Here is a 21941-nt window from a genome sequence, read left to right as displayed (position 1 = left end):
ATCGTTCAGGAAGTGACGCTCGTTATTTTAGAAAAAAATCAAATGAAATTTAAAAAATTCACGATTTAATTTCCATTTAACGTGTAACGGTACCATTCTACCGACGATACACGATTACAGTACTTGTTACAAAATTATAATCATTTCTGCCAACACTTTTTATCACTTTCTTGTGTCAGAAGGAACATACATCCATACTTCACGACCTTATCGAACAATTCCATCTCATGGTTAAAATCACATTTTCCCCTTCGTATCGCTCTCTGCTCTCTTTTTTTTCTTTTTATTTACAACGTAAAACAACGAAAGAAAAATGTCTATTCTACGTAACGAGTACAAATAAATAAAAGGTGCACAGCGAGATAATACAAAAAAGGGTCAGCTATGTACAAAATAAGAACGAACTCTCGCTCGCATAGGTAAGCGAAAATGTGTACAAATCACAATATTAATTCGGCGATCCTAAATCCCGACACGGAAGCACTTCGAAACGAATTTACGTCGATGAGTGGCTGCCTGGCGCGGTTGAAACAGGCGAACAAACGTTCATGGCGTTTGTTTTAGAAATCTTGAAACAGAGCCAGTTGTTCTGGTGGCAAAGGAGGCTGCGAACGCCAGTCGGTTTCAGGATAATCGTCGAAACAGCTTGGATCACCTGGTGCTTTCACTCGCGGTCTTATTGGCGGCGTTAGAGCTCTTTGGGGCACCTATTTTTATATCACAAGGTAAATTACTACGTTTCATGAATTTCCTCTTTATATCCGTAAGAGAAACGAGATCGTTCGAAGCTCGCATCGATCGACATTATTGAATAATTACCAATGGCCATTCCACTAATTTGAACCAACGATGTCTCTTTACGTCGTCAGCCCCCTGTCTCATATTCCCAAGCCTCTTCGTTCTATCCGCGACCAGAAGCTTCTTTATCAGATCCTTCGCGATCGGATCCATGTGTTTGGGCCACTCTATCCTGCCGCTCAATATCTTTTCGTAGATGCCGAAGGGATTGTCGTCGAAAAATGGCGGAAACCCGGCCAACATTTCGTAGATCAGAACGCCGAGCGCCCACCAGTCTACCGCCTTATTGTGTCCTTTACTCTGTATTATTTCGGGCGCCAGATACTCAGGCGTGCCGCACAGAGTCCACGTTCTATAAGCATGACGATGGATTTAAAATTATTGTTTTCTAATATTAAGACCGCATGGAACACCGTACCGTGTGCGAGAGCCTATTGTTACTTGACGCGAGAGGGATCATTCTGTTCTTTTCGCTATTGTTCAACGTGGAAAGCGTATCGTTGCATTGAATTCGATCTGCGCGTTGAAAATAGCTTGATTTACTCACCTGTCTGTGAGTTTCTTGGAGAAACCGAAGTCCGTGATCTTTAGGTGACCCTGGCTGTCCAGGAGGAGGTTCTCAGGCTTCAGGTCCCTGTAAACGATGTGTTTGCTGTGCAGGTATTCCAACGCGCAGACGATTTCCGCCGCGTAGAAACAGCTGGTGGGTCCGGAAAATCGGCCAGCTGCTCTCAAATAAGAGAAAAGCTCACCGCCAGCCACGAATTCCAGCAGCATGTATACTCTCGCTTCGTCTCTTCCGCTCCAGAGCCTGAAACCGAGCTGTAGTTAAAACGATGATCGTACCATCCGAAAAAAAAAGTTCACGCGTAAGAAACAGAGAGTTTCACTCTTTCTCCTATCATTTGGAATCGTTAATTAGACGAGAAGTTCATCGAATCGATCGCAAGGAGAATGGTAGATATCACTCTCGACGTGTCGTTTTTTTTCAGTTACGCTTTCTTTTCCAGAGATTCCTTCGTTCTTTCGACAGGCAGCCTCGTAACTTTCTTGATCGCGCATTTCTACGCGTTCGAGGTAACAGGTTTCCTTCGTGGATCGAAATCCACGAAACATTGTTACAGTTGGTCGGTGATCAGAGAAAGGTGAAAGCAAATTCGACTTACATGTTCACGATAAAGGGATGCTTGACCTCTTTCAGCACGGTGATCTCGTTCCGTGCGTGTTCCACTTGCTTCAATCTGATCACATCCACCATCGAGAGGATTTTCAAGGCTAGAGGGGTACCTTGGTGCCTGCATAGCACCACTCTGCCGAAGGTACCTGTGCCTGAGAATAAACACTCATTAGAACGTTAAAATGTATCCGGAATCTATTATTATCACATTCTGTTGGCAAATGCACGTGTTGTACATCGCCTAGAGTAATTAATAGGTGTGATTGCATATCTAGCGGTATGTAAATATTTCTTCGTTACAAATTCAAGGGTTTCGACGTTGCGAAAAGGAAAATGTCTCTTATTACCGATGCCTTGAAACGTCGGCTAATTACGAACGGTCTCTTTGGTCGCATAAATTGTCGTTCGCGATCTGTTTTAATGCACTTTCCCACGTGCGCAGGTGACTATATGAAGTTGATCTGCTCGACGTACCACGACCAATTAACCGATGGCAGACGATCCGCGTACCGAGCCGAAATTAACCGGTAAATTGCATCGTACGGGGCGTTTATCATTCGCCGAGGGTCAGCGTTTCGCGTGCATACAGGGACGTGTCATTATAAATGTAGCAAAATTGGCAGACACCGCGAATAAGGGGCGAAATCGTGTTTCGTGTCCCTGCAAAAGCGATCGCTGTAACTGTCAGCGACAGCTGAGAACAGGTGTCAACGATAGAACGGGAAGCCGTTTGCGACTCGATTAGCGACGATGCGTGAAATATTCCTTGGTCCTCGAACGAAATACCTCTAATTGTTCTTTGTCGATCTTGCCTTTCCTTGTTTGTTTTTAAATCGTCAATTCTAATTTCGATGTTTCGAAAATATATTTTTGGCGTATATTTGGCATCCGGTAGTCGAACACTGTTGCAAGAAGGAAAGTCTGCCAGTAATGAGAGCGATCAGATTAGGAATGGTTAATATTTCGGATAGCATCGTTCATTCATCACACCGCGGTGGCTACTTCGTTCGAATTACCTGGGCCAGACGTTTCCCCCCGCGACGCGTTTCTTTTTTCCTCGCATGGACTCGCTCGAGAGAGGATTTTGGTCCGCGTCCAAAACTTGTTCTACGTCTCGGAGGAAACGGGGTCCGCGCATCTGTCCTGATCGGTCGCCGCTTAACACGCTCGCCCCTGTTTTACGAGCGGGCTTAATCTAACCGCGATTGAAGTAAATGGAACGATAAAGAATCGATGAACGCCAGAAATTTATTCGCCGGCCGTTCGTTTATACGCCAGTCACGTAATATCCTACATTATTCAGAGAGAAGCCAGACGTCCCGTGTATTGTTCAATTTCACGCTAATGCCGCACATAAAAGAAACCCGCCGATGGAAACTTCACGCTTTTTCCCCTCGATTTTACGTTGTACACGGGCAAGAAAGTATCCTCTGGCGCACCCCACTCTATCCGATCGCGATAGTTTCACAAGAGGCGAACGGTCGAGGAAAAATCGGCTACGAAACACCTGCGCCTAGCTGATTCCGTGTAACTCGAACTTAACGAGCAGTTAAATATACACTGGCTGTCCTCTTACTCTCCAGTGGCCCACTTCCTCGCTTCGAGGGTAGTTCGCCTCCTCCCTGACATTTTCTCGAGGAGAATGAACGACGCGTGAACAGCGACATTTGCAATTACAACTGATTTTAACAATCTTTTATACCTTCCCGATTATAATCAACTGTTGCTTCAAGGGAAAGTACCGAGCTCGTTTAACATCCCTAAGTCCCCGCGAACGACCATTCCAGCCGATCATCGAAACGAATAGAAAGTTTTCTGTTACTACAGACACGGGCTCGAGTGTTTCCAGTGAAAGGCGCCGGGATAAATCGTATCGTGCTCACCTATGGTCTTGATGATTTCCAGATCGTTGATATCGTATCTGGGGGTATCCTCCTGCGATCCCTCCTCGTCGGAGGTCGTGTCTCCCGACATGCTTTACGGGCTACTGTTCTCCGTCGACGTTTGGAGAAAGTCGTTGATTTATTTCACTGCACGCCCGTGGACACGTGGACACGACGGAAAGAAAGGAAACCCGGTTCAACGATCCACTCGCGATATTCTTAGATCGTGTGTCGAGCGTACGACCTCATATCTGCTCCTCTTGATCCTTTCAACGACTCCCTTCTGTTCTTTCGGAACCTGACGAGCTCCAAACTCTCGCAGAGTGGACGTAGAAATTTGACGTTCGTTCGCGACAGGTGCGCGAATTGCGACGAGTTTGCGAACAGAATGATTTTTTCCTCGAGGCTGTGTTGAAAAGGAAACGAAAGAGAAAGGGGGAAAAAGAATAGAGACTCGAAGCTTGCACCGGTATATTTATCGCGTGTGGTGCTGTCAACGACCCTCTTCTCCACAGTTCCTCGCTCGGAGCGGTGAAAATGTGTGCGATGATTTCACAAGTGTCATTTACGACGAGTTCTGCACAGCGAGGAGCGTGGAAACGGAGAGGGAACACGAGAGAAAGAGAGAACGATAGAGTCAGCACTTTCCTCCCTGGTTTCCCCGTCGTTAATGTATGCGAGCCGTTTTTACGTGGCCTGTCTGACGTTTGTTGATTTAAACGGAGTGCACGTGTTGCGTGTGCCGTCACGATCGCAGCTCTGCCGCCTCGGAAGCGGTCATCCTTGATGGTACCGCTTGAAACACGGAAAAGTGTTGCGAGTCGTGTGTTCGCCAAGGTTCGCCTCGCGTGTATTATCGATCGATTTCGCGCACCGCGTTCCTCTGACACAACCAGAACGGAGGACGACGTCGATCGATTCGCGACAGCTTGTCGAGAAAAAAGAAAAAAAAGAAACGAACGTCGGATCGACACGTGCGCGATGAATCGCGTACAGTTCACAAGAACGAGAGCACAGACACCTTGTTCATCCGTGGGCACGAGCTGTCTGCCGGCGATCAATCGGTGGCGGGACCTACTGGTGGCGATCTAGCGACGATCTATCGTGCTCCAAAGAGCTCCTGGATCGAAATGCGCGAGGATGATCCCCGTGATGTCTTCTGTCACATGATCTGTGGTGCGGTTCGAATGCCAAGCAGAACTAAACTGGTCACCGAGGGGTCTCAAAAGGCTGTCTATCCTTCTCTCGCCCCCTCCCGCCCCTCGCTCCCACCCTCCCTAACCCCTTCTTCACCCCTCCATCCCTTTTCACCGCGTTTCACTCCCACCTCCGTTGCCATCACCGAGAGAACTCTCACTGAGAACACATCTCTCGTGGCATCGGGTTCTCCTCTCTTTCTCTTCTCTCTCTCTCTCTCCCTCTCTCTCTCTCTCTCTCACTCTTTCTTTCTCTCTCTCTTTCTTTCCCTCTGTGGCGCACAGCGAGAGAGCGGAGTGATTTATAGGCGACGATCGCGGAAGATTCGCGGCTGGCCGCGAAGATAAAAGGCGGCATTTAAAAATACGGGCTGCAAACACGGGAATGAAATCGCGTCGTCACCGTGGACCCGTTAGCACGGTTGCGTCAACGCGGATTAAAAGCCCGTGTGCTCTCCTTTCGCCGTTGCCGATTTGTTGGAGCCCAGCCGCGTGGACGGGCACGCTACGAAAGGGGTTTCGGGGTTTCTTAAATCGATCTTGTGAATCACGCGCCGGCGGGGTGTAGGATGACGTTGTCACGGAACTTTTTATATAGGGACAGTGTCATTTTTATAGGGAATTCTTTTTATTCACCGCCGGGGACGAGACAAGGTGTGGGCCTTGCGATCGCTTCTTGCCAAGTAGATGGCCACGGAAATAGTGATGATTCGCGGGAATGTCCGTGAACACCCGAGTTTATTCTTCGTTGCACGTGTAGTCTGACCGATTGTGATGCTGGACCGACGTCGAGAAAACGGGTTGTAAAAGCTTTGACGCGTGGAGGCGCGAAGTGGTCGCGGATAATCGGCGAATCCGTCGAAATTCGGATTATTTTCGTCCCTGGCCATCGTCCAGATGCATTTCGCTGCTGAACGCCGTGACGACAGAAGGCTCCTATCGGCTCTAACGGTCCATCCTCGATCTTCACAAATCTTCATTACAATCGCGGCATTGTACGGATCGGAAATGATTCGCGGTTAGCTCGCGGGTTAGCCTTTCGATAGGCGTCGCTCGAAATTGGACGCTCCCCAGCCTTGACGGAGGACGAGTACAATCCCACCGATGCGATACGGATTTTGTAGTTCTTGTTACGAATAACGTGCAATAAATAACGTCCTATAAATAACGATGATGCCGGTACTTTAATATTTACGTTTCTAATAATAATGCGGCGAAGCGTTATCGGGCCGCGAGCCTGATTTACCGTTCGCAAAACGCGAATGTACAATCGATTAAACAAACTTTCTCGAGTGTGTTCGAAAGGCGCCCATCACCTTGACAAATTTCCCCGACTCGACAGTCACGATAAATGTAATTATCTGGTTAACTTATCATCGCGTCCAGAGTGTGACGTGCCATCGCGATACGCTCTTGTGCAGCCGTTGATCATTAGTAACAAAAATGAAAATAATAACTTCCGGGACTCTATTTCACAGGCTCGTTCGCTGCCAAGAGACCCTAGTTACGTACGCCTCTCTGTATTTCCTCGGGTATCGTTGTTTCCCTTATAACCATTCCTAAGCTCCTATTTCTATCTTTTCCCTCATATACCTACACCCTCGATCGTTTTACGACCGCCATTGGTATCGTTCGAATTCGATTCTACGATCCCTTCAAAAATACCATCGGATTCGACGATATAATCACACGTCGTTCTGTCGGTCCTTTTATACGACGTTCCTTTCTTTATTGCTTCTATTCTTTTTTTTCAAATAGTAGCCGCGTTTTAATCAGACGGAATGCTAGAGTAGTATTTTCATTATAATTTCCCGTTCGATCCCGAGGATGGGCAATAAAGTTGTTGATGCGTTCTCCGCGCGCTTCTTGATCTCGCCCGCGCGTCAATATTTATCCTTTTAATTGCCGGTAGTTAAAAAAACGTACGCTCGAGGAGTATTCAGGAGTATTGTGAGTATACGACCGGCGTGAAACGTCTGGGATAAATAGAATCGAGTCGTTACGCGAGCGTTTTTTGTTCCGGATTATTTTTACATTTCGAACAGCGCATCTGGAGCGGCGGCGGCGACAGTACGCCTCCTCGGACGAGTAATTTCCTGCTGTCCAACCATTGACACTGACGGAAGAGCGGCCGATTCGTTCTTCTACAAGCAGAAATATCGTTTGCCCGTCAAGGACAAGGAAGTTGCAAGCTCTAATGACGTCCGTGTTCGCCCACGGTTTCTGGATGCGAATCAAGTGGGCATTTCTTCGTCTAGATGACCAAATGGACACGCGCGCGGTCGAGGCCGCCGTCTGGACAAACGTTATTTTCCGATCGTTGAAGTGGGAACGTGTCGTTCGTCTGTCCGCGGTTATTTTCGTGCGACGATCGATCGGTATGACCCATCGATTCGGTCGTTTTCAGAGGCCGCGTGCGAATGACTCGTTAACTTGCTACGTGACAAGATGTTTATGGCCCCTATAGATCTCGCGTGTCCATCGTGGCTAGGCAGAGAGGAGCTCATCTGACGACTACCTTTCCCCATTGTCATGGGTGTTACTCACCTGACCATAAAGATAAGTTTCATGAATCATAAAGGTAACCATCCTCCGATGGTGTAGCATGGGCGGATAGCCGTGTGTGGGTTGCACACGTACTCGGAAGCGGATGGGCGCGTTCGTGAATAGCTAATTCAAATTATTAACGTTCAATATCCTATTTTATCCAATAACATCGTTATAACGTAATAAGGTTCTGTGAAGCGCTGTTGGCTACGCGTCCACGGTCCCTAAAAAGAGAATCGTTCGCGGCGGCATTGTGAACGGCACCTGTAGCTTTGATTAACGTCAACAGGTGCTACACGCAACGCGCAATAACGTTAACGATTGTCTAGATGTGCGTTAGGTCCGCGGTTCCCAGGGTACGCGAACGTTCTACGCGATGTTTTCAAGTATCCGCGCGGTCCCACGGTGACTTCCGGTTCCGCGGTGCGTTCACCGGCTTCCGTTGCTACGACAGTTTTCCATCGACGTGGATAATGACAGCGTGTAGTCGAGCGTGGCTGTAAAAATAATTACGTGGTATGTTATCCGGTGTTGCTTTCCCATTTTCTTTTATTGGACCGGAATTTAGAGGAAAAATGAGAACCGCAAACGCTTAGAAACAGTTACGCGTTGGTTCTACTCACGTTCAGCTGCGTCGATGTCGCGGCACATAGTGGGATGGTGCAATTTTCTCTCGTCCCCTTGAATTTTGCATCGAAGAACCACCAATTAAGCCAATCTAGGTTCTGTCGTTGCATAATGACGAACGCTCGGCTCTGAAAAACACGCGATCGTAACGTTACCGACCGACTTCATTTCGGAAGGATGTAACGGATAACCAGGACGAGCATTTCTTTTCGACCTTGATCCTTTTACCCGTGAAATGTGGTGGCGCAGGTGTTTAGTTGGGACGGTCAGGATGCGACCGAGCCCTACGCGCCCGTCCATCGTGTTACGAGCCAACTTGAAACCGGAAGCGACGCTTTCTGCCCTGCTGCCCACGAACAATGAGACGGGAGATTCCTACGAGGACGCGAGCACGATCAAACGGCCGAGGTGCTCTATCGACACTGGCCATCGAAAATATTCCTTCCGAAGACGCGTGAAGATCCTCCCATGGTGTCGCTGAAAATCGTCAATTCGTTTATCGTTTATTTATGTACGTGGAAAAGAGTATAGATGGGAATATTCTCGGTAGAAAATGTTTGCGGAAATAGTGGAAAAGTGTGCGACACTTATGTCAACTCACCAGCATGTGCGATGAAATAGAAGAATAAATACCTGTCATTCAGGGATGAAGGGGGGTAGATATCGTGCGTAAACATGCGTAGCGTTACCGTATCTTCACCTGCATGTCGATAAGTAACTCCAACCCTGACTTTGAAAATCGACTGGAACGTATCGAGGATGGTGCGTATCCACTTGGCACCCGCTTTCCTTGGCTAGAACGGAAATCGTAGTTTTGATCCACGCTCAACGATACGGAAACAATTTGCATTACGAATATCGTATCGTGCGTCACCCCTATGATTTCATGCGTGCGTAGGTATACACAGACGATAACAGGCATAATTGTGATATATCGTTTGGCCGTTTTCAGCGTACAGCTAACGGCGTAACGCTTCGGTGTCGCAGGCTGTCCAGGTTCGTCCACGGCGATCGATACAGCATGGGGGCAGAATGAAAAAATCTTTTCACGGCCAGTGGCCGTCACGTGGTCCCAGGTACGAACAGCAACAGGTGTGACGCAACGGATAATCAAACGTTACCGATATGATTCGTTGCGTATTGGACAGGTGGATTTTTATTCCGATCGCGTCCCTTATTTTCGTTTACATCCGTGACCAATTCTATAACGTTATCTGTGTCAAGGATCCGACTGATTCATTCAACTTTTACCTACGCTTACGATCGAGGAATGAACAATGTACGCTGGCCGTACAATTACTTTAAATTCATCTAAAAGTTTAACCTACACGCCCATTAACCAGTCATCGCTTATAGGATGACGGGCGTGAATAGGATTCAAATGATATTCTCCGAACGTTTCCTCGGCTTTTCATCAGGGACAATGAAAGGGAAGAATGCACTTACTTGGTCAGCCCGTGCGACAGGTGTTGCGCGTCGAGCCGCGTCGCGAATCGATCCGCGCAGACCCTGTCGCAGCCTTTTTCTCTGACACTTTCTTCTTTTGCCTGCGCGAGCTGCATTTCCGGTTGGCTACGTCCCCATTCCCCTCTTCCACGTGGCCAGCCGTTTTCTCGCCCGACAAATGTGCGCCTGTACGTAAGTACCGTGCACCTCGTGTCCCTCGCCGGCCACGTTCGCCATCGCGTCGCCTTTTCATCCGCGCGGAGAAGGTCGCCGCCGGAGCTTGTTGCCAAGTCGATGGCGGAGGGCCCCTGGTTGTGCATACCACGTGCAGAACGCGGCCACACCGAGAAATCAACCATGAACAGAAAATGTTATCGCTAAAAAGTCCCTTTTCGCGGTTTTTGCCTGTCCATTAAGCGTTCCGCGACGGAACGAACGGGCATCGTTGCTGATTCACGATTTCCAGCTCGTTCGAGGGCTTCTTACTGGTCTACCGCGGCTAAGAACGCGTACCACGTTCCGCGGAGCAACGTAAACGATCTCTTATCTGCGCTTAGCCTAATCCTTTGAAGCTGTATTACCACGCTCGCCGATACTGGTTACGTAAACGCGTCGACGTTCGACGACTTCCGGGATCGTCAGCTATTCCGGTTCTCCGCGTGAGCCGCGAGCCACTACCGCGTTCGACTTCGACGCGAATCGTTCGAGAATCGAGTACATGGAAGTTTAATTTCGACAAATAATTCTGTTCGATTCATTTCGTGTTCTGCGCTACCACGTTGCATGGCCGGACGCTGTGTATGACACGGGAGCTCCACGGGCCCGTTTCATAAATCCCCCGTGAATTCTTCCAGTGCCATTTACAGAGTCCAAGCTCGAAGCCTACCGTTCTCCATAAAGCTTCTGCTCGTCGACGAAAAAAGGGTACGCGGGTAAGAACAACTTTCGCGAAAAATAAGAGATTTCTACCGTGAAAGCCAATGACCGATTCGATTACGCAATTCGATGGATAAACACGATGTGTTTTATTAGCGTTCGATTCGCGGAGCGTGTCCGGCTATAAATTAGCGGGCCTGAAAAATGCGTAACGCTTCGCGTATTGTCGAAGCTAGGGGGAGTAGGTGGGCGCAAGAACCGATGGAAAAGAAACGGATTCCTCGTGGATAATTCAGGGCCGAGGCATTGTCGACTGTTTCTTTCTCTCTTCTTTGCCTCTTCCGTCACGGAACAACGATCCTTCCCGGAAGCCATGTTCGCTGTATCTGCCGCAGCCTGCCACCATTTGTTCGCCAAGCGTTCACCACGCTCGTCCTTCGATTCCGCCGATTTCCCACCGTTTCTACTCTCCGTCGCCTTGCCCCTCTCCGCTCTACGGATTTTCGATTTACCACCTCCGTTGCTTTTACGATCGATCCTCTTCGAATTAGACAAGCCTCGCGTTTTCCTTTAATCTCCTCGTCCACTGGTTTCCATTCGCCTTCTTTCTATTCCTTCTTTTCTTCCCTCGACGCTCGTCTCAGGAAGGGTCACAATTTCCCACGGTTATACGCAGGACGAATGAAGAGCGTCTAGATCGATAGTCGATAAGTGCACTGTCACTGCGTTAAACAATCGATTATGAATGGTCCAGGAAGGTGCATTGTGAAACTTATTACGGTACTAGATTACAGCGTTACTCGATTAGAGGCTTCCCCTTTGTATGTTTCTCCATTCTTTCTCGCCCCTAGCCCCCAGCTCCCCGCCTCTCCTCTCTCTCTATTCGATGTGTGGCGTCGGTAGAATCGTTGCGCGGGTTAATTTACAAACATTAATTCAATCAGAGAGCGGCTCCTGGTGATTTATTATAAAGATGGAACGGTCTGGTATGCAAGGGAACCCAGCCGTCGCCGTGTTTTCCCGTCTGGTTCTCACGATTCGAATCTTCTCAGTGCGCCGTGTATATACCTGCGATTCTTCAACGACTATCTGCAACTCTCCTCAGTTCTCAAGCCGCTCTTCCGGTCATGCTATCATTCCGGTTCTCACGGCTGGGTTCGAACATCGGGACACCGTCGTGCCACGGCAAATAATAGTCCCTCCTCGACAATGTCTTTTAAGCTCGTTCCTACCTGTTTACCGGTGTCTCGGCCGACGTGTGGTAATTACAAGTATCCCGGACGCGGATCCGCGTACAAAGTGCAGTTCTGTCGTTCGAGACCGAAAGAGAGCTGGCCGACTTCGGGAGATAAACTTTATTGACATCGAGAGACGTGCTATCGTCTGGGAGGAAAGCGAGGAAATACAACGAAGTCTGTCACGGTGGTACGCGCAATTTCTACGATTTGATCCACGAAATTTTTCCAGTGTTAACTCTTCCCTCTGTAATTTCGATCTTTTATGTCCCCAGTCTAAATTTCTGAGAAAATCCAGGCGTGTCTGCTCGTCGAAGTTGTTGGGGTACGCTGCGCGATAGTTTGTTAAGTCGAGTGAAATTTCGCTTGCGCCATAAAAGATCCAGATTCCGGGTGAAGGGGTTAGTGTTTCTTTTCTGATGATTTATTTAGCTTTTTTTTCTTGATGTTGGAAGATCGTCTAATTGGTTTAAGGAATACAGGTAAGTATGTGTATAATGATCCAGTTGACCGTCTCTGTCAGCGTATCCGAGACGAAATAAAAGTTTCTTATATCTCCGCGCTGTTCATAACGAAGATCGGTTCCTGTGACTGAAAGCAAATAAGGAAAAGCTGTAATAAATACGTGTTCGAAACTGGTTATACGCTAGACCCGTGTAGAAAACTGCCGTTTTCACTTGGTACCCCTATCTTCCAACCCGTTCCCAAGAGAATATCGCGGCTTTCCGTCGATGTTTTCCCACTAGGAAAAATTCTTCGCGATGGATCTCGGTTACCTCGACGAGACTCTAATCTCGCGGCTGGACTCGCTATTTTTATTTTCGTTCCCGATCGAGAGAAAAATGATCGATTTATCAGCGCATCGGTGGGGCATTTTTGCTTCCCCGTTACCCCGCCGTGGAATGTTTCCGATCGATTTTTCCAGTTCAACAAACCTGCCAGACGAGAAATAACGAACCGCGATACTACACGGACGTATCTCGTCTAAATCTCGCGGTTCTGTTCAAATGGGTCGACCGATCGGTCGGCGAGCTCCTCTCTCGTCGCGATCGAAGCAACTCCGATCTCGTCGGTCTGAAAAAATCTCTACGATTTGTCGCACATTCCTGCACGTGTTCTGCTCGGCGCACGAATCGAGTCGCGGATACACGGTTCGGGTGGAAGAGAGAGGAGAAAAACGGGGAAAAAACGCACACGCGACGGTACCACCGTTGCACCGATAATAACGCCGTGGAATATGCAGGCGAAGCGTTAGCGTGCATTTTCTTGTCCACCGGTCACGCGTGCTGTTTATTGCATTACACACTCCTGTTGCGTTCTTTTACTGACCTTCGTCAAACTGCAGCGTTTCTTATTCATAGTTATTTTCCGTCGGTCATTGCGTAATGATTACAAAACGCGACGGACACGGAGCGATAGACCGCGATGGGAGCGCGTCAATTTTCGAGGATACTGCGGCTTTCCCGCTGGCTAATCTAAGTCGAACGCGAATGCGGTCCCATTGAGCTCGTAGCGCGCTAAATATCGGCTATCTTATCGATCGCTATCGATTGTCAAGCGTTGTAGCGGCCGAAATAAAAAAAATACAAAAAAAAATAAAAAGAAGAAGAATAAAAGAAACGGAACGGAACGGAGAATACGTCGTGTCGATAAAGAAAAAGATTCCGAGGACACGTTGGACGCGCCGTGACGAAAAGATTACACCGTAACGGCAACGATAATCTGGAGCGAGAAAACCAGCCAGTGGAAGAAAAAAGAAAGGGCAGACGATTAGCAAGAAAGAACCGCGAGGCACGAACGATGATAGAGAGAGAAAGAAAGAGAGAGAGAGGGAAAGAGAGGGAGAGAGAGAGAGAGAAAGAGAGAGGCAGTCTGAAGACAATAAAATACCAAACAAGCCTGAAACCGCGCCGGATAACTTCGTGGCTCGCGACTTTCGAAACCATATTAAATCATGACATAGATTCGCTCCGCGAGAAACCATGGCCGTTCGTGTTACGTGGGTGAATTCTTGCCGGGTGATAAAATCGATAGATCGTTCGGTCTCTCTGCATTCCGGGATACGCTTCGCGTGAAAGCTAACACGCGACGGTATGCAAATAGCGGTTCTACGCTATCGATTTCTTCATTAGTCGCGATACATCCTGTGGCCGATCATCGATTAACGTTCGTCGCGTTACTCGATCGACTCGTTCGCGAAGGATCACGTCGACGATCAGACGCGTTTAACGGCCGTACCCGGGGTTCGCTCGAAACGATTTCGCGGAACGGGTCGGTCGTTCATTTCCCGGCTCGTGATCGGTTCGATACTCGTTGCGCAATCTTTCAGCACGGCGATGTTTTTCGTGGCGAGGTCGGAGCGGAGAAATAACGGTGACCGTACCGAGGACAGTGACCCGATGAAAATCTTACTTAGGTACATAAGAAAGAGAAACCACGTTGGGAACGTGCCCCCTCGCTCGTACCAGAACGAAATAGATTTCACTGGCGACCGGCGATATCGGTAAAAACCACGCGACATTTAACTCGATGGACGCGGGAACGAGGATACGATCGCCACGAACCAATAAGCGTTCGATCAGGAAAAAGAGGAAGAAAAATGAGGGACGACCGAAGGTGCATCGATTCGATATAATAATTGGTTTGGTAATTATAAGGCTACTCCGTTCGTGCCGCTTCCTGTAACGCCGGACTTTGAACAATTTTCAATCGACATCGTTGATTCCCACGTTATAAACATTACGCGACGCTTTCTATGCAATTCTTGGATCGCGATCGATAAAACGTAGCTTTTGCAATCGAGTGGCAAAAAATGATATGCGTAGAAACGATGGATTGAAAAGAAAAGCAATACCTGCGGTAAGATAATTCCTGATACCTCAGCCGTGTCGTCGTGGTACGAGGATGATGCTCTCGGTACGGATCGCCATTGGTAACGACCTCTTCCTCGGTATCTCTCCCCTTCTCTCACTGACCGTGGTAATACCTTCTTCTGCCTCGTGCGAGTCCCATCAACATTTCACTGTTGTCCAGTTTCAGTGTCCACATTCAAGTCCTTCCTCGTGTCCCATCGCGCGATATATTCTAAAAACTGCGGAGCTTTCGATCCCGTGTTCCATGTTGATCGAACCAGCGAGCCACCACGAGGCGGTAACTTTTTTTCTTTTTCGTCCCCCGATGAAAACGTCACGCGAATACGAAGAAACAGCGAGATAAGGAGATGAAGAAGAAGAAGAAGAAGAAGAAGAAGAAGTAGAAGAAGAGGAGGAAGACGATGCGCGAGTTAGCCAGCAGAAGAAGCAGCAGAAGAAGGATAGAGAGGGATCGCCGTGGTAAGAGTAAAGCCGAGGAAGAAGAGCGGTCGTTACGTGCGTATATACAAAGGGAAAAAGGTGGTAGGTTCGAGAGGAGGCTTTTAAAGTCGTAGGAGCGCAAGCCGGGTGGACTCCGCGAACCGGTTGCTCGAAGTGACGTGAGTGAACTGAGGCTGCAGGCTGGCAGGTAACGCCAGGTAAACTCCAGCCGACCTGCGATACAACACGCAAGAGAAGGAAGGTGGCTGGCTGGTCGAGCGGCTGGGTGGCTACGCCAAGCCAGCCAGCCGTAGAGACAGTCAGCTCAGTCAGTCGACCTGGGGAGTCAGCCTGCGGCCGCAGGGGCCGCAGGAACGAGCCACAGGTGAGGGACGCGGCGGAGAGGGTTGCCGTTCCAAAGGTGGGAAGGTAGAGGAACAGCCAGAACGAACGGAGGGGAAAGAAAAAGAAGGTGGGAGAGACGAAGGAGAGACCCGGTGCGGTGGTGTTGTGTGTGACTCAGCTCGGAATGAGCGAATAGGCCAACAGCACACGGCGAAACCTTTGTGTGCACCGGATTATACACACGTATACAGGTACAGAGCGATCGAGAAATAAGGGCCCCAGGTATACATGGTACCCCGGTGAAGCCGCGCGGATGATCGAACGGCGCCAATGTTTCGGGCACGTGGCACCGTCCCGGCAGATTTTCGTCAAACCGTTCACTGGATCGCTCGTTCCCTCTGCTCTTCTTTCCATTCCTTCGCGAGGCGTCTCTTCGAGGACCGGAGGACTCTACGCGTTACGAGACCCTTCGCGGGGATGTTTCGCAGAGGAGGGTTGCTGGTCTCGCGGAACACGCGCGCGCCGAACGCAGAGGTTGACGCGGTCGTTCTTTTCTCGTCTGGAAGCTTCTCTTTTTCTTTCTCTCTCCTTAATTACAGGAGAATTGGTGCCGTATCGGGAGCACGGTATTAATAACGTAGACGATTTACGCGGTACCGATGATTTCACGTGCACCGAACCATATTACGTTGCCGCTCGAACGATTCCACTCGCAGCTCGTGGGAATGCGTTTCCACGGTTTATTTAACGATGCCCGCCCCGCTCATTTATGTTCTCAATAAAATGTCGATCGCGTGATTGAACCCGAGCCGTTAAGTTCTCTGTAAAACGCTTCTCGTCGATCGTACCAGCGCTACTACGTACATAAAACTGCTGGCGTACGGTAGCCTGGACAAACTTCGTCTATTACAGCTGACTGGGTTTCCGATCGATTCATCGTTCGAAGCGATTCGTCGTGACAAATTAACTAGGTTAAAGAGGGAATTCGACGCGGCTCGCGTACGATTCGATTTGGAGTGGAGTAGAGGAAGAGTCACCCAGTATATCAGAGACGAACTATACCTGAATCCAACGGAGCGTGACTTTTCACGTGTAGTCGTGGTGGTAGCGGGGCATGATCGTAGCCCGAGCGTAGAGTAAGATAGACTTTGATAGAATTTACACGGTGGCTTCGGAAGAGCCAAGAACCTCTGCGATGCAAAGACCCCGATGGACACGGATTGCGACAGGCAATTCTTCATTTTTTTCTCCCCCCCTTCCTCCGTGGAGCACCGTGTCCTTCTGCTGGTCTCTGTCGGTTCGCTTCGCTCATTTATCTGACCACTAGCGACTTCCATCGCCTGTCTCCTTTCGTGCACGTTGTTATTATTCAGCGTTAAAAAGACCGCCATTAAACGTCCCGAAAGACGCCTTGCGTCCTCCCTTTCGATCGTCCCGCGTTTCGATTTTATTCCCTCGTTTCACCAACTTACCGCCGCGGTAATTATCTCCTGTTGCAATTACCAGTCGTGATATTACGTTATTCCCCGTCGTAACTTTCCGTGGTGTACGATTGAAAATGATAAATATATCTCCCGTAAATTGTAGGTACCTCCTTTGATCAGTCTTCCTCCGGTCGGTTCGAGTAAACCGATACAACCATTCATTTCTGCATGGTAGAAGATCACCGCAGGGGTCAACGACACTTTTGAGTACTCCATCGAGGAGGAAGGCGGCCAGACTTTGCGGTACTTTTTTAATTATCGTTCGCATAGTTACCAATCGACGCCAGCCAACTTCACGGCGGCACGGTATATAATACCAGTCGGAATTCGTAATTTCCCCGCTCGTTTTTCGGTGGGCATTTCCTTGTTTCGCGCGCATCGCGGATCGAGCGTTCCTTGTTCGCTCCGAGGAGGATTACCATGACCATCGCAGCGCAACTGGTCTATGCGCATGGAGAAATGCAGCTGATGCGCACCGCTGAATCCCGAGGTCAGCGACTCGTCGACGGAGTTAGTGGAGCGCTTAGGCTCGCTCCAGGGATTTTATGAATTGGTGCATGGTCGCCGTGGCGAGCCAGAGCGTGGAAGGAGGAAGCAGCTAGGAAGAAGACCGCGTTGGCGAGAATTAGAACCGAAAGAATCTTTTCCTATCGTATTTAGACCGGCCAGTCTGACTGGGGGCGGAGGGAGGAGGTGGGGTGAAAATCCGCGTGATGAGCGATATAAAATACGAAAGTTATATGGGAAGAGCTGGTAACGTTTAACAGCCAGAACACGCTCGTTGACTTTACGTTTCCTCGATCTACCTTTAATAAGGAAGCAGTAATGTCTATTTTTACCGGGCACCGTTTCATCCTACGTCTGGACGATGCCACGGGACTATTTCGAGTCACCGTCTACCTGCTATTTTGTATTTCCACCGTCACCTTTGGTCCACGACGCGAGAACAAATCGGGCCACGTGGCCGCTTCTGTTACTTTTCTTGTCGTTCTTTATACACATCTTTCTGCCCATCTCCGTGTACCATCATCTCCAGTCATCGTCATCGGTAGCCACTCGTACCACCGTGATTGTCCTCCGCGTTCTATTCTTCGTTCCTTCTCTCCGTCCTCTCTTCGGTTCGCGGTGGTTCCGCTCGCGAGTACGCAGGTGCATTAACCGGACATTCAGCACCGTAACGCTGGCCTTAGAAACGAGAAGATACCAGAGGAATGGCGCGAGAGAGCGACGAGGAGAGAGAAAAACGAGTGGTAAAGGCGGAGAGAGACGTACCAGAGGTATATAAGAAAGTAAGGAGCGTGGTGAGGTGGAGGAGCGGGGGGACAACCTAAGTACTAGAGTTTGCTGCTAGAGCAGATGGCTGGGATTCGAATTCCTTCGTCGCTTCGCTCCAAACCGCGAAGGCTTAAGCCTAAAGCCGCCCTCGAGAACGAACCGGCGAACGATGCAGCTTATTCGCGATGGAATGTCTCTGCTTTCGACTATGGGTACCGCGAGATCGTTCCCGACTACGGTTACATTGAAAATCCCATGGAAACGCATTACGGCTGGCATCGCGCAGCTGACCGTGGGCTATCTTTATGAATCGAGCCCTTCGGTCGTGATTCGTCTTGCTTTATCGCGACCACGAAAGTACGGACGAAAGTGATAACGTAGGGGAGGTTGGAAATCTCGCGACGGATGCAGTCGCGTCGAAACGAACGCAGCTGCGATCCGATTGATTCATTATTCGTTATTGTAGAAGTCGCGTTCGGTCTCCGCGAATTCAAGCTTGCCTGACGTCAAACGCAACATTGTTGTTCCAACAATGACCGAAGAATACCTAAATGTACCACTCATCGTCGTCCGGATCGACGTTGATCGTGTTTGTTCTTTGTGGAAACTCGAGACTCGAGTTGGTCGAGTTCTCGAAACGCGAGTACATTAATCCGTGACAGTTTGGAGCTGCACCAAAACGGTACCGGCGATACTTTACCCGTTGCCAGACCGGTCAAGACGCGTCGAAAGCCTGGCCGAGCGCCAACCCGCGAAAACGCTACGTACGAACCGAAGGAAAAGCGATTTTCGGGTTTCGTGGGTATCAGGCCGTATGTCGAGGCAAACGGACAGGGAGCGGTTCCGATCGAAAGGTTATAAATGTTGAGTCGGTGGAATTCGAGACGCGATATTACGTCTGGCCGGGTCGCCTTCTGCCCTATAGTCTACCTTCGCCGTGGAGAGACGCGGAGCTCCGTAGTCGCTTTTCACGAGAAACTGGTTTTCATCGCGCCACCGTGGTGATCCCGGTGTATCGCGAGAGCACGAACGGAGCCTCGTGTTCTTGAGACCTGGTCGCTGTACTCACGGGAGTCGGGTAATGCGGCTTTAATGCTCGAAGATGCAACACGAGACGCGTCCTTCCTACCGACTTTAAACGAATTCGATCAGAGCGAAAGAGAGGATTTCTCTGTCATATCGGGGAAAGAACTTCAACGGAATCTCGGTATCGTAGACACCAGAAGGGTTACCTCGCCAACCCGGGAACGAACGTTCAAGACTGTTCTTCGCTTCTCTGGTTTAACCTTGATCCTCGTCGTCCAAAAAACAATGTGACCGGGAGAAGAGAAACGGGTGGTACAACCGTGAGTTATCTTCGCGAGTTCACGTCATCTGATTCGTCGGCCTATAATCGTTACGTACGAAAAACTGGTTTCCCACTGTCTCTGACGACTACCTTATCTAACGACTATCTTTCATCTGATAGTCCGTGGCCGCGGCCCCGAAAACGGCCGGGCATTCCCGTTTTTCGGTCGAAAGGGCCGCTGGAAACGCGGGACCGCGATCTTCCGGCTCTCTCGTTGCATCCTTTAACGGCGTCAGATAAGAATCCTTGACACCCAGCCTCGTCTTCTACTCTGATTGACCGTACCACGTAGAGAAGAACGCTTAACAACGAGAGCGTATCTCTCCACGGCAGTTTTAATTTAGGTCTCGACGAGTTTTGTGCGTGTCGTATCTGTAAATAATATCAGTTCTCACCGTGAATCCTTTTGGTTCCCTTTTCTTCTCCTTCCTCTTCTTCAACTTCGCTTCTCCTTCTTCCTCGTGTTCCTCTTGGATCGGTGGCTAGCGGCGAGCAGGCTGGATCGCCGTAATTTCTTTATGACCTTAAAGCGATACGTTCTGAATTCTAAACGGCGTGTGTGCCTTCGTAGCTGGCCGTCCCATCGGAACGAAACGAAATTTAAACGAACGAATCCGCTGGTACATTATATGCCTTTCAGGGAATATTTTTCTTTGTGTAAGCGGCCACGTACGTGACGGCCACGTTTACAGCTTATCCCTCTGGGAATAACATTTCCGCCGCATTACAAATTCCTCTTTGTCGACTGTACGGGCTGACGGAAGTCGACTATCGTGCTCGTTCTCGACCCTGACCCAAACGATCGTACTCCTCAAATCCATGGACAAATATACGCTCGTGTTACGGGCACTTTCCCTTGTGCCGTTCGACGTTAATCTTCACCTGGTAGAAATCAGTGAACATGACTCCAAGCTACCGACGAAAGGTGTTTCCTAATTAGAACAGAAATCTCGATGTTCGCGGTAACCGCGACTAGATTTTCCAGAGCCAACTCCCGGTATCGTATACGTTCGCAACTGGCTTGGGTAGATTCCGTCTACTATTCATCGATGCTATTGTCTGTCGACATCGTGTCACGATACAATTCGTTAAACTCGTCAACATATTCATCGATCCGGTAGTGGACGTGAAAACCTGACTCAGAGCCATAGCTCTTCGTAACAGGTGTTGGACGACGAGGCGCGCACTGTTTGGCGCGCTTCAACAGGTAAGACCTGCAGTGGCGATGGCTCACAGGCAACGGACCGTTTCGCAGGTGAAGCCCGCAGCTGTGAAATAAGACAGAGAACGAGCAATGGGGATGAAAAAAGAAATCGGTTTATTTGACACGCTGTCCTTTCCATCGGTCTTAATCTGTCGACTTCGTTGAATTCTACGAAACTAATCCACTACGGATCGAATAAGACTCCGCTTAATTAGCCAATACTTGTATTGATCAAATTTTGTCGCGCTTTATTGGCTCATCTCCATGAAAATACAAGTAATTCCGTAGCTTCCAGATATACATCTAGGAGCCATCGTCACAACCGTAGTGCCTACGGTGTTCTTTCTTACAAATTACAACGCCCGCGGCCGCAGCATATCTTAATCTTGTCAGCAAACCGGCTCTCGCTTGATGCTTTCGATTGATGAGCACGGCGAACCTTACTAGCAATACCTAGCAGCTACCACATCGGACCGCAACACCCTGCGTACAATTGTCTCCTTTACCAACCGTGGAAAATTATTGTACATCGTACAAACTCGATTTAACATCACTCAGAGACGAGTCGAGAAAAAAAAATAGAGCTTCCGAGCTCTGGAATCGTCCATTTTGCTTAATTTCCACGCGAAACTCACCTCGCGCGTTATCCTCGGTCGAGAGCCGTAAGAAAGCGGCTGGGAGCGATTTTTCCGCGCGTGCTTTCTATCTAGCGAGGAAAAAGGTCAGCGCACCGTCGTTTGTTCGCCGGTAGAACACACATCGCGTGTGATGTGCGTCCGACGTAAGTGGAGCCCATGGTCGATGGGTACGCGACGGGCACGTTGGAGGTGCATAAACACACATAGAAGTGGAAATGCCAGGATTGGCAAGAGAGCTGCCGACCGAGTTCGCCGGAGACACGGCTGGCCGCCTGTGGCTTCGCTCTGCCGCTTTTCGTCTCTCCTTTTCTCCCGTCCCGTGACCAGGGACGTTCCCTCCTTCCCTCACGATTACCACCTTCCCTTTTTCAGATTCTACCACGACCGTATATACACACCACCGGCGGTGTGGCCCTGCAACCCTCCGTGGTTAGGACACGTCGAAACGAGCTGGTGGTGTCTACCATAGCTGCAGGTGCGCGTCTACGGGGTGTCCTTGAAACGAGCACCAGGGGAAAGCGTTGAAAAATGGAACAAGTGGAAAAGATCGTTGCCCGTCGATGGATCGA

At 49.3% G+C, this 21941-nt stretch overlaps 1 protein-coding gene and 1 long non-coding RNA gene across 2 annotated transcripts; both read right to left on the bottom strand.

Annotated features, from left to right (window-relative positions):
* Nucleotides 1–81: 81 nt before the first annotated feature.
* Pka-c3 (Protein kinase, cAMP-dependent, catalytic subunit 3) lies at nucleotides 82–5118 on the bottom strand. Its single transcript, XM_076896379.1, has 5 exons — nucleotides 3859–5118; nucleotides 1965–2127; nucleotides 1346–1609; nucleotides 820–1150; nucleotides 82–707 (listed from the first exon to the last, which is right to left on the bottom strand). The coding sequence occupies exons 1-5, from the start codon at nucleotides 3947–3949 to the stop codon at nucleotides 561–563; spliced, it is 996 nt and encodes a 331-aa protein (XP_076752494.1). The 5' UTR covers nucleotides 3950–5118; the 3' UTR covers nucleotides 82–560.
* Nucleotides 5119–8287: 3169 nt separating this feature from the next.
* LOC143424398 (uncharacterized) lies at nucleotides 8288–10129 on the bottom strand. The gene is made up of 3 exons (XR_013101930.1): nucleotides 9675–10129; nucleotides 8830–9022; nucleotides 8288–8705 (listed from the first exon to the last, which is right to left on the bottom strand). It is a non-coding gene; the product is annotated as an uncharacterized LOC143424398 (long non-coding RNA).
* Between the last annotated feature and the right edge of the window lie 11812 nt (nucleotides 10130–21941).

This window comes from Xylocopa sonorina, chromosome 6 (genome assembly GCF_050948175.1).
Source record: "Xylocopa sonorina isolate GNS202 chromosome 6, iyXylSono1_principal, whole genome shotgun sequence".
Classification (NCBI taxonomy): domain Eukaryota; kingdom Metazoa; phylum Arthropoda; class Insecta; order Hymenoptera; family Apidae; genus Xylocopa; species Xylocopa sonorina.
The sequence above is the reverse complement of the archived record's forward strand: the minus strand, read 5'-3'. Positions and strand labels throughout refer to the sequence as shown.

Excerpts from the sequence above, each read along its gene's own strand:
- Pka-c3 (XM_076896379.1), bottom strand. The coding sequence starts at position 3,949 with ATGTCGGGAGACACGACCTCCGACGAGGAGGGATCGCAGGAGGATACC. Across the intron at positions 1,151-1,345 it reads TCCAAGAAACTCACAGACAG|AACGTGGACTCTGTGCGGCA; the intron begins GTGAGTAAATCA and ends TCATGCTTATAG. Across the intron at positions 708-819 it reads AATTAGTGGAATGGCCATTG|GTGCCCCAAAGAGCTCTAAC; the intron begins GTAATTATTCAA and ends ATATAAAAATAG.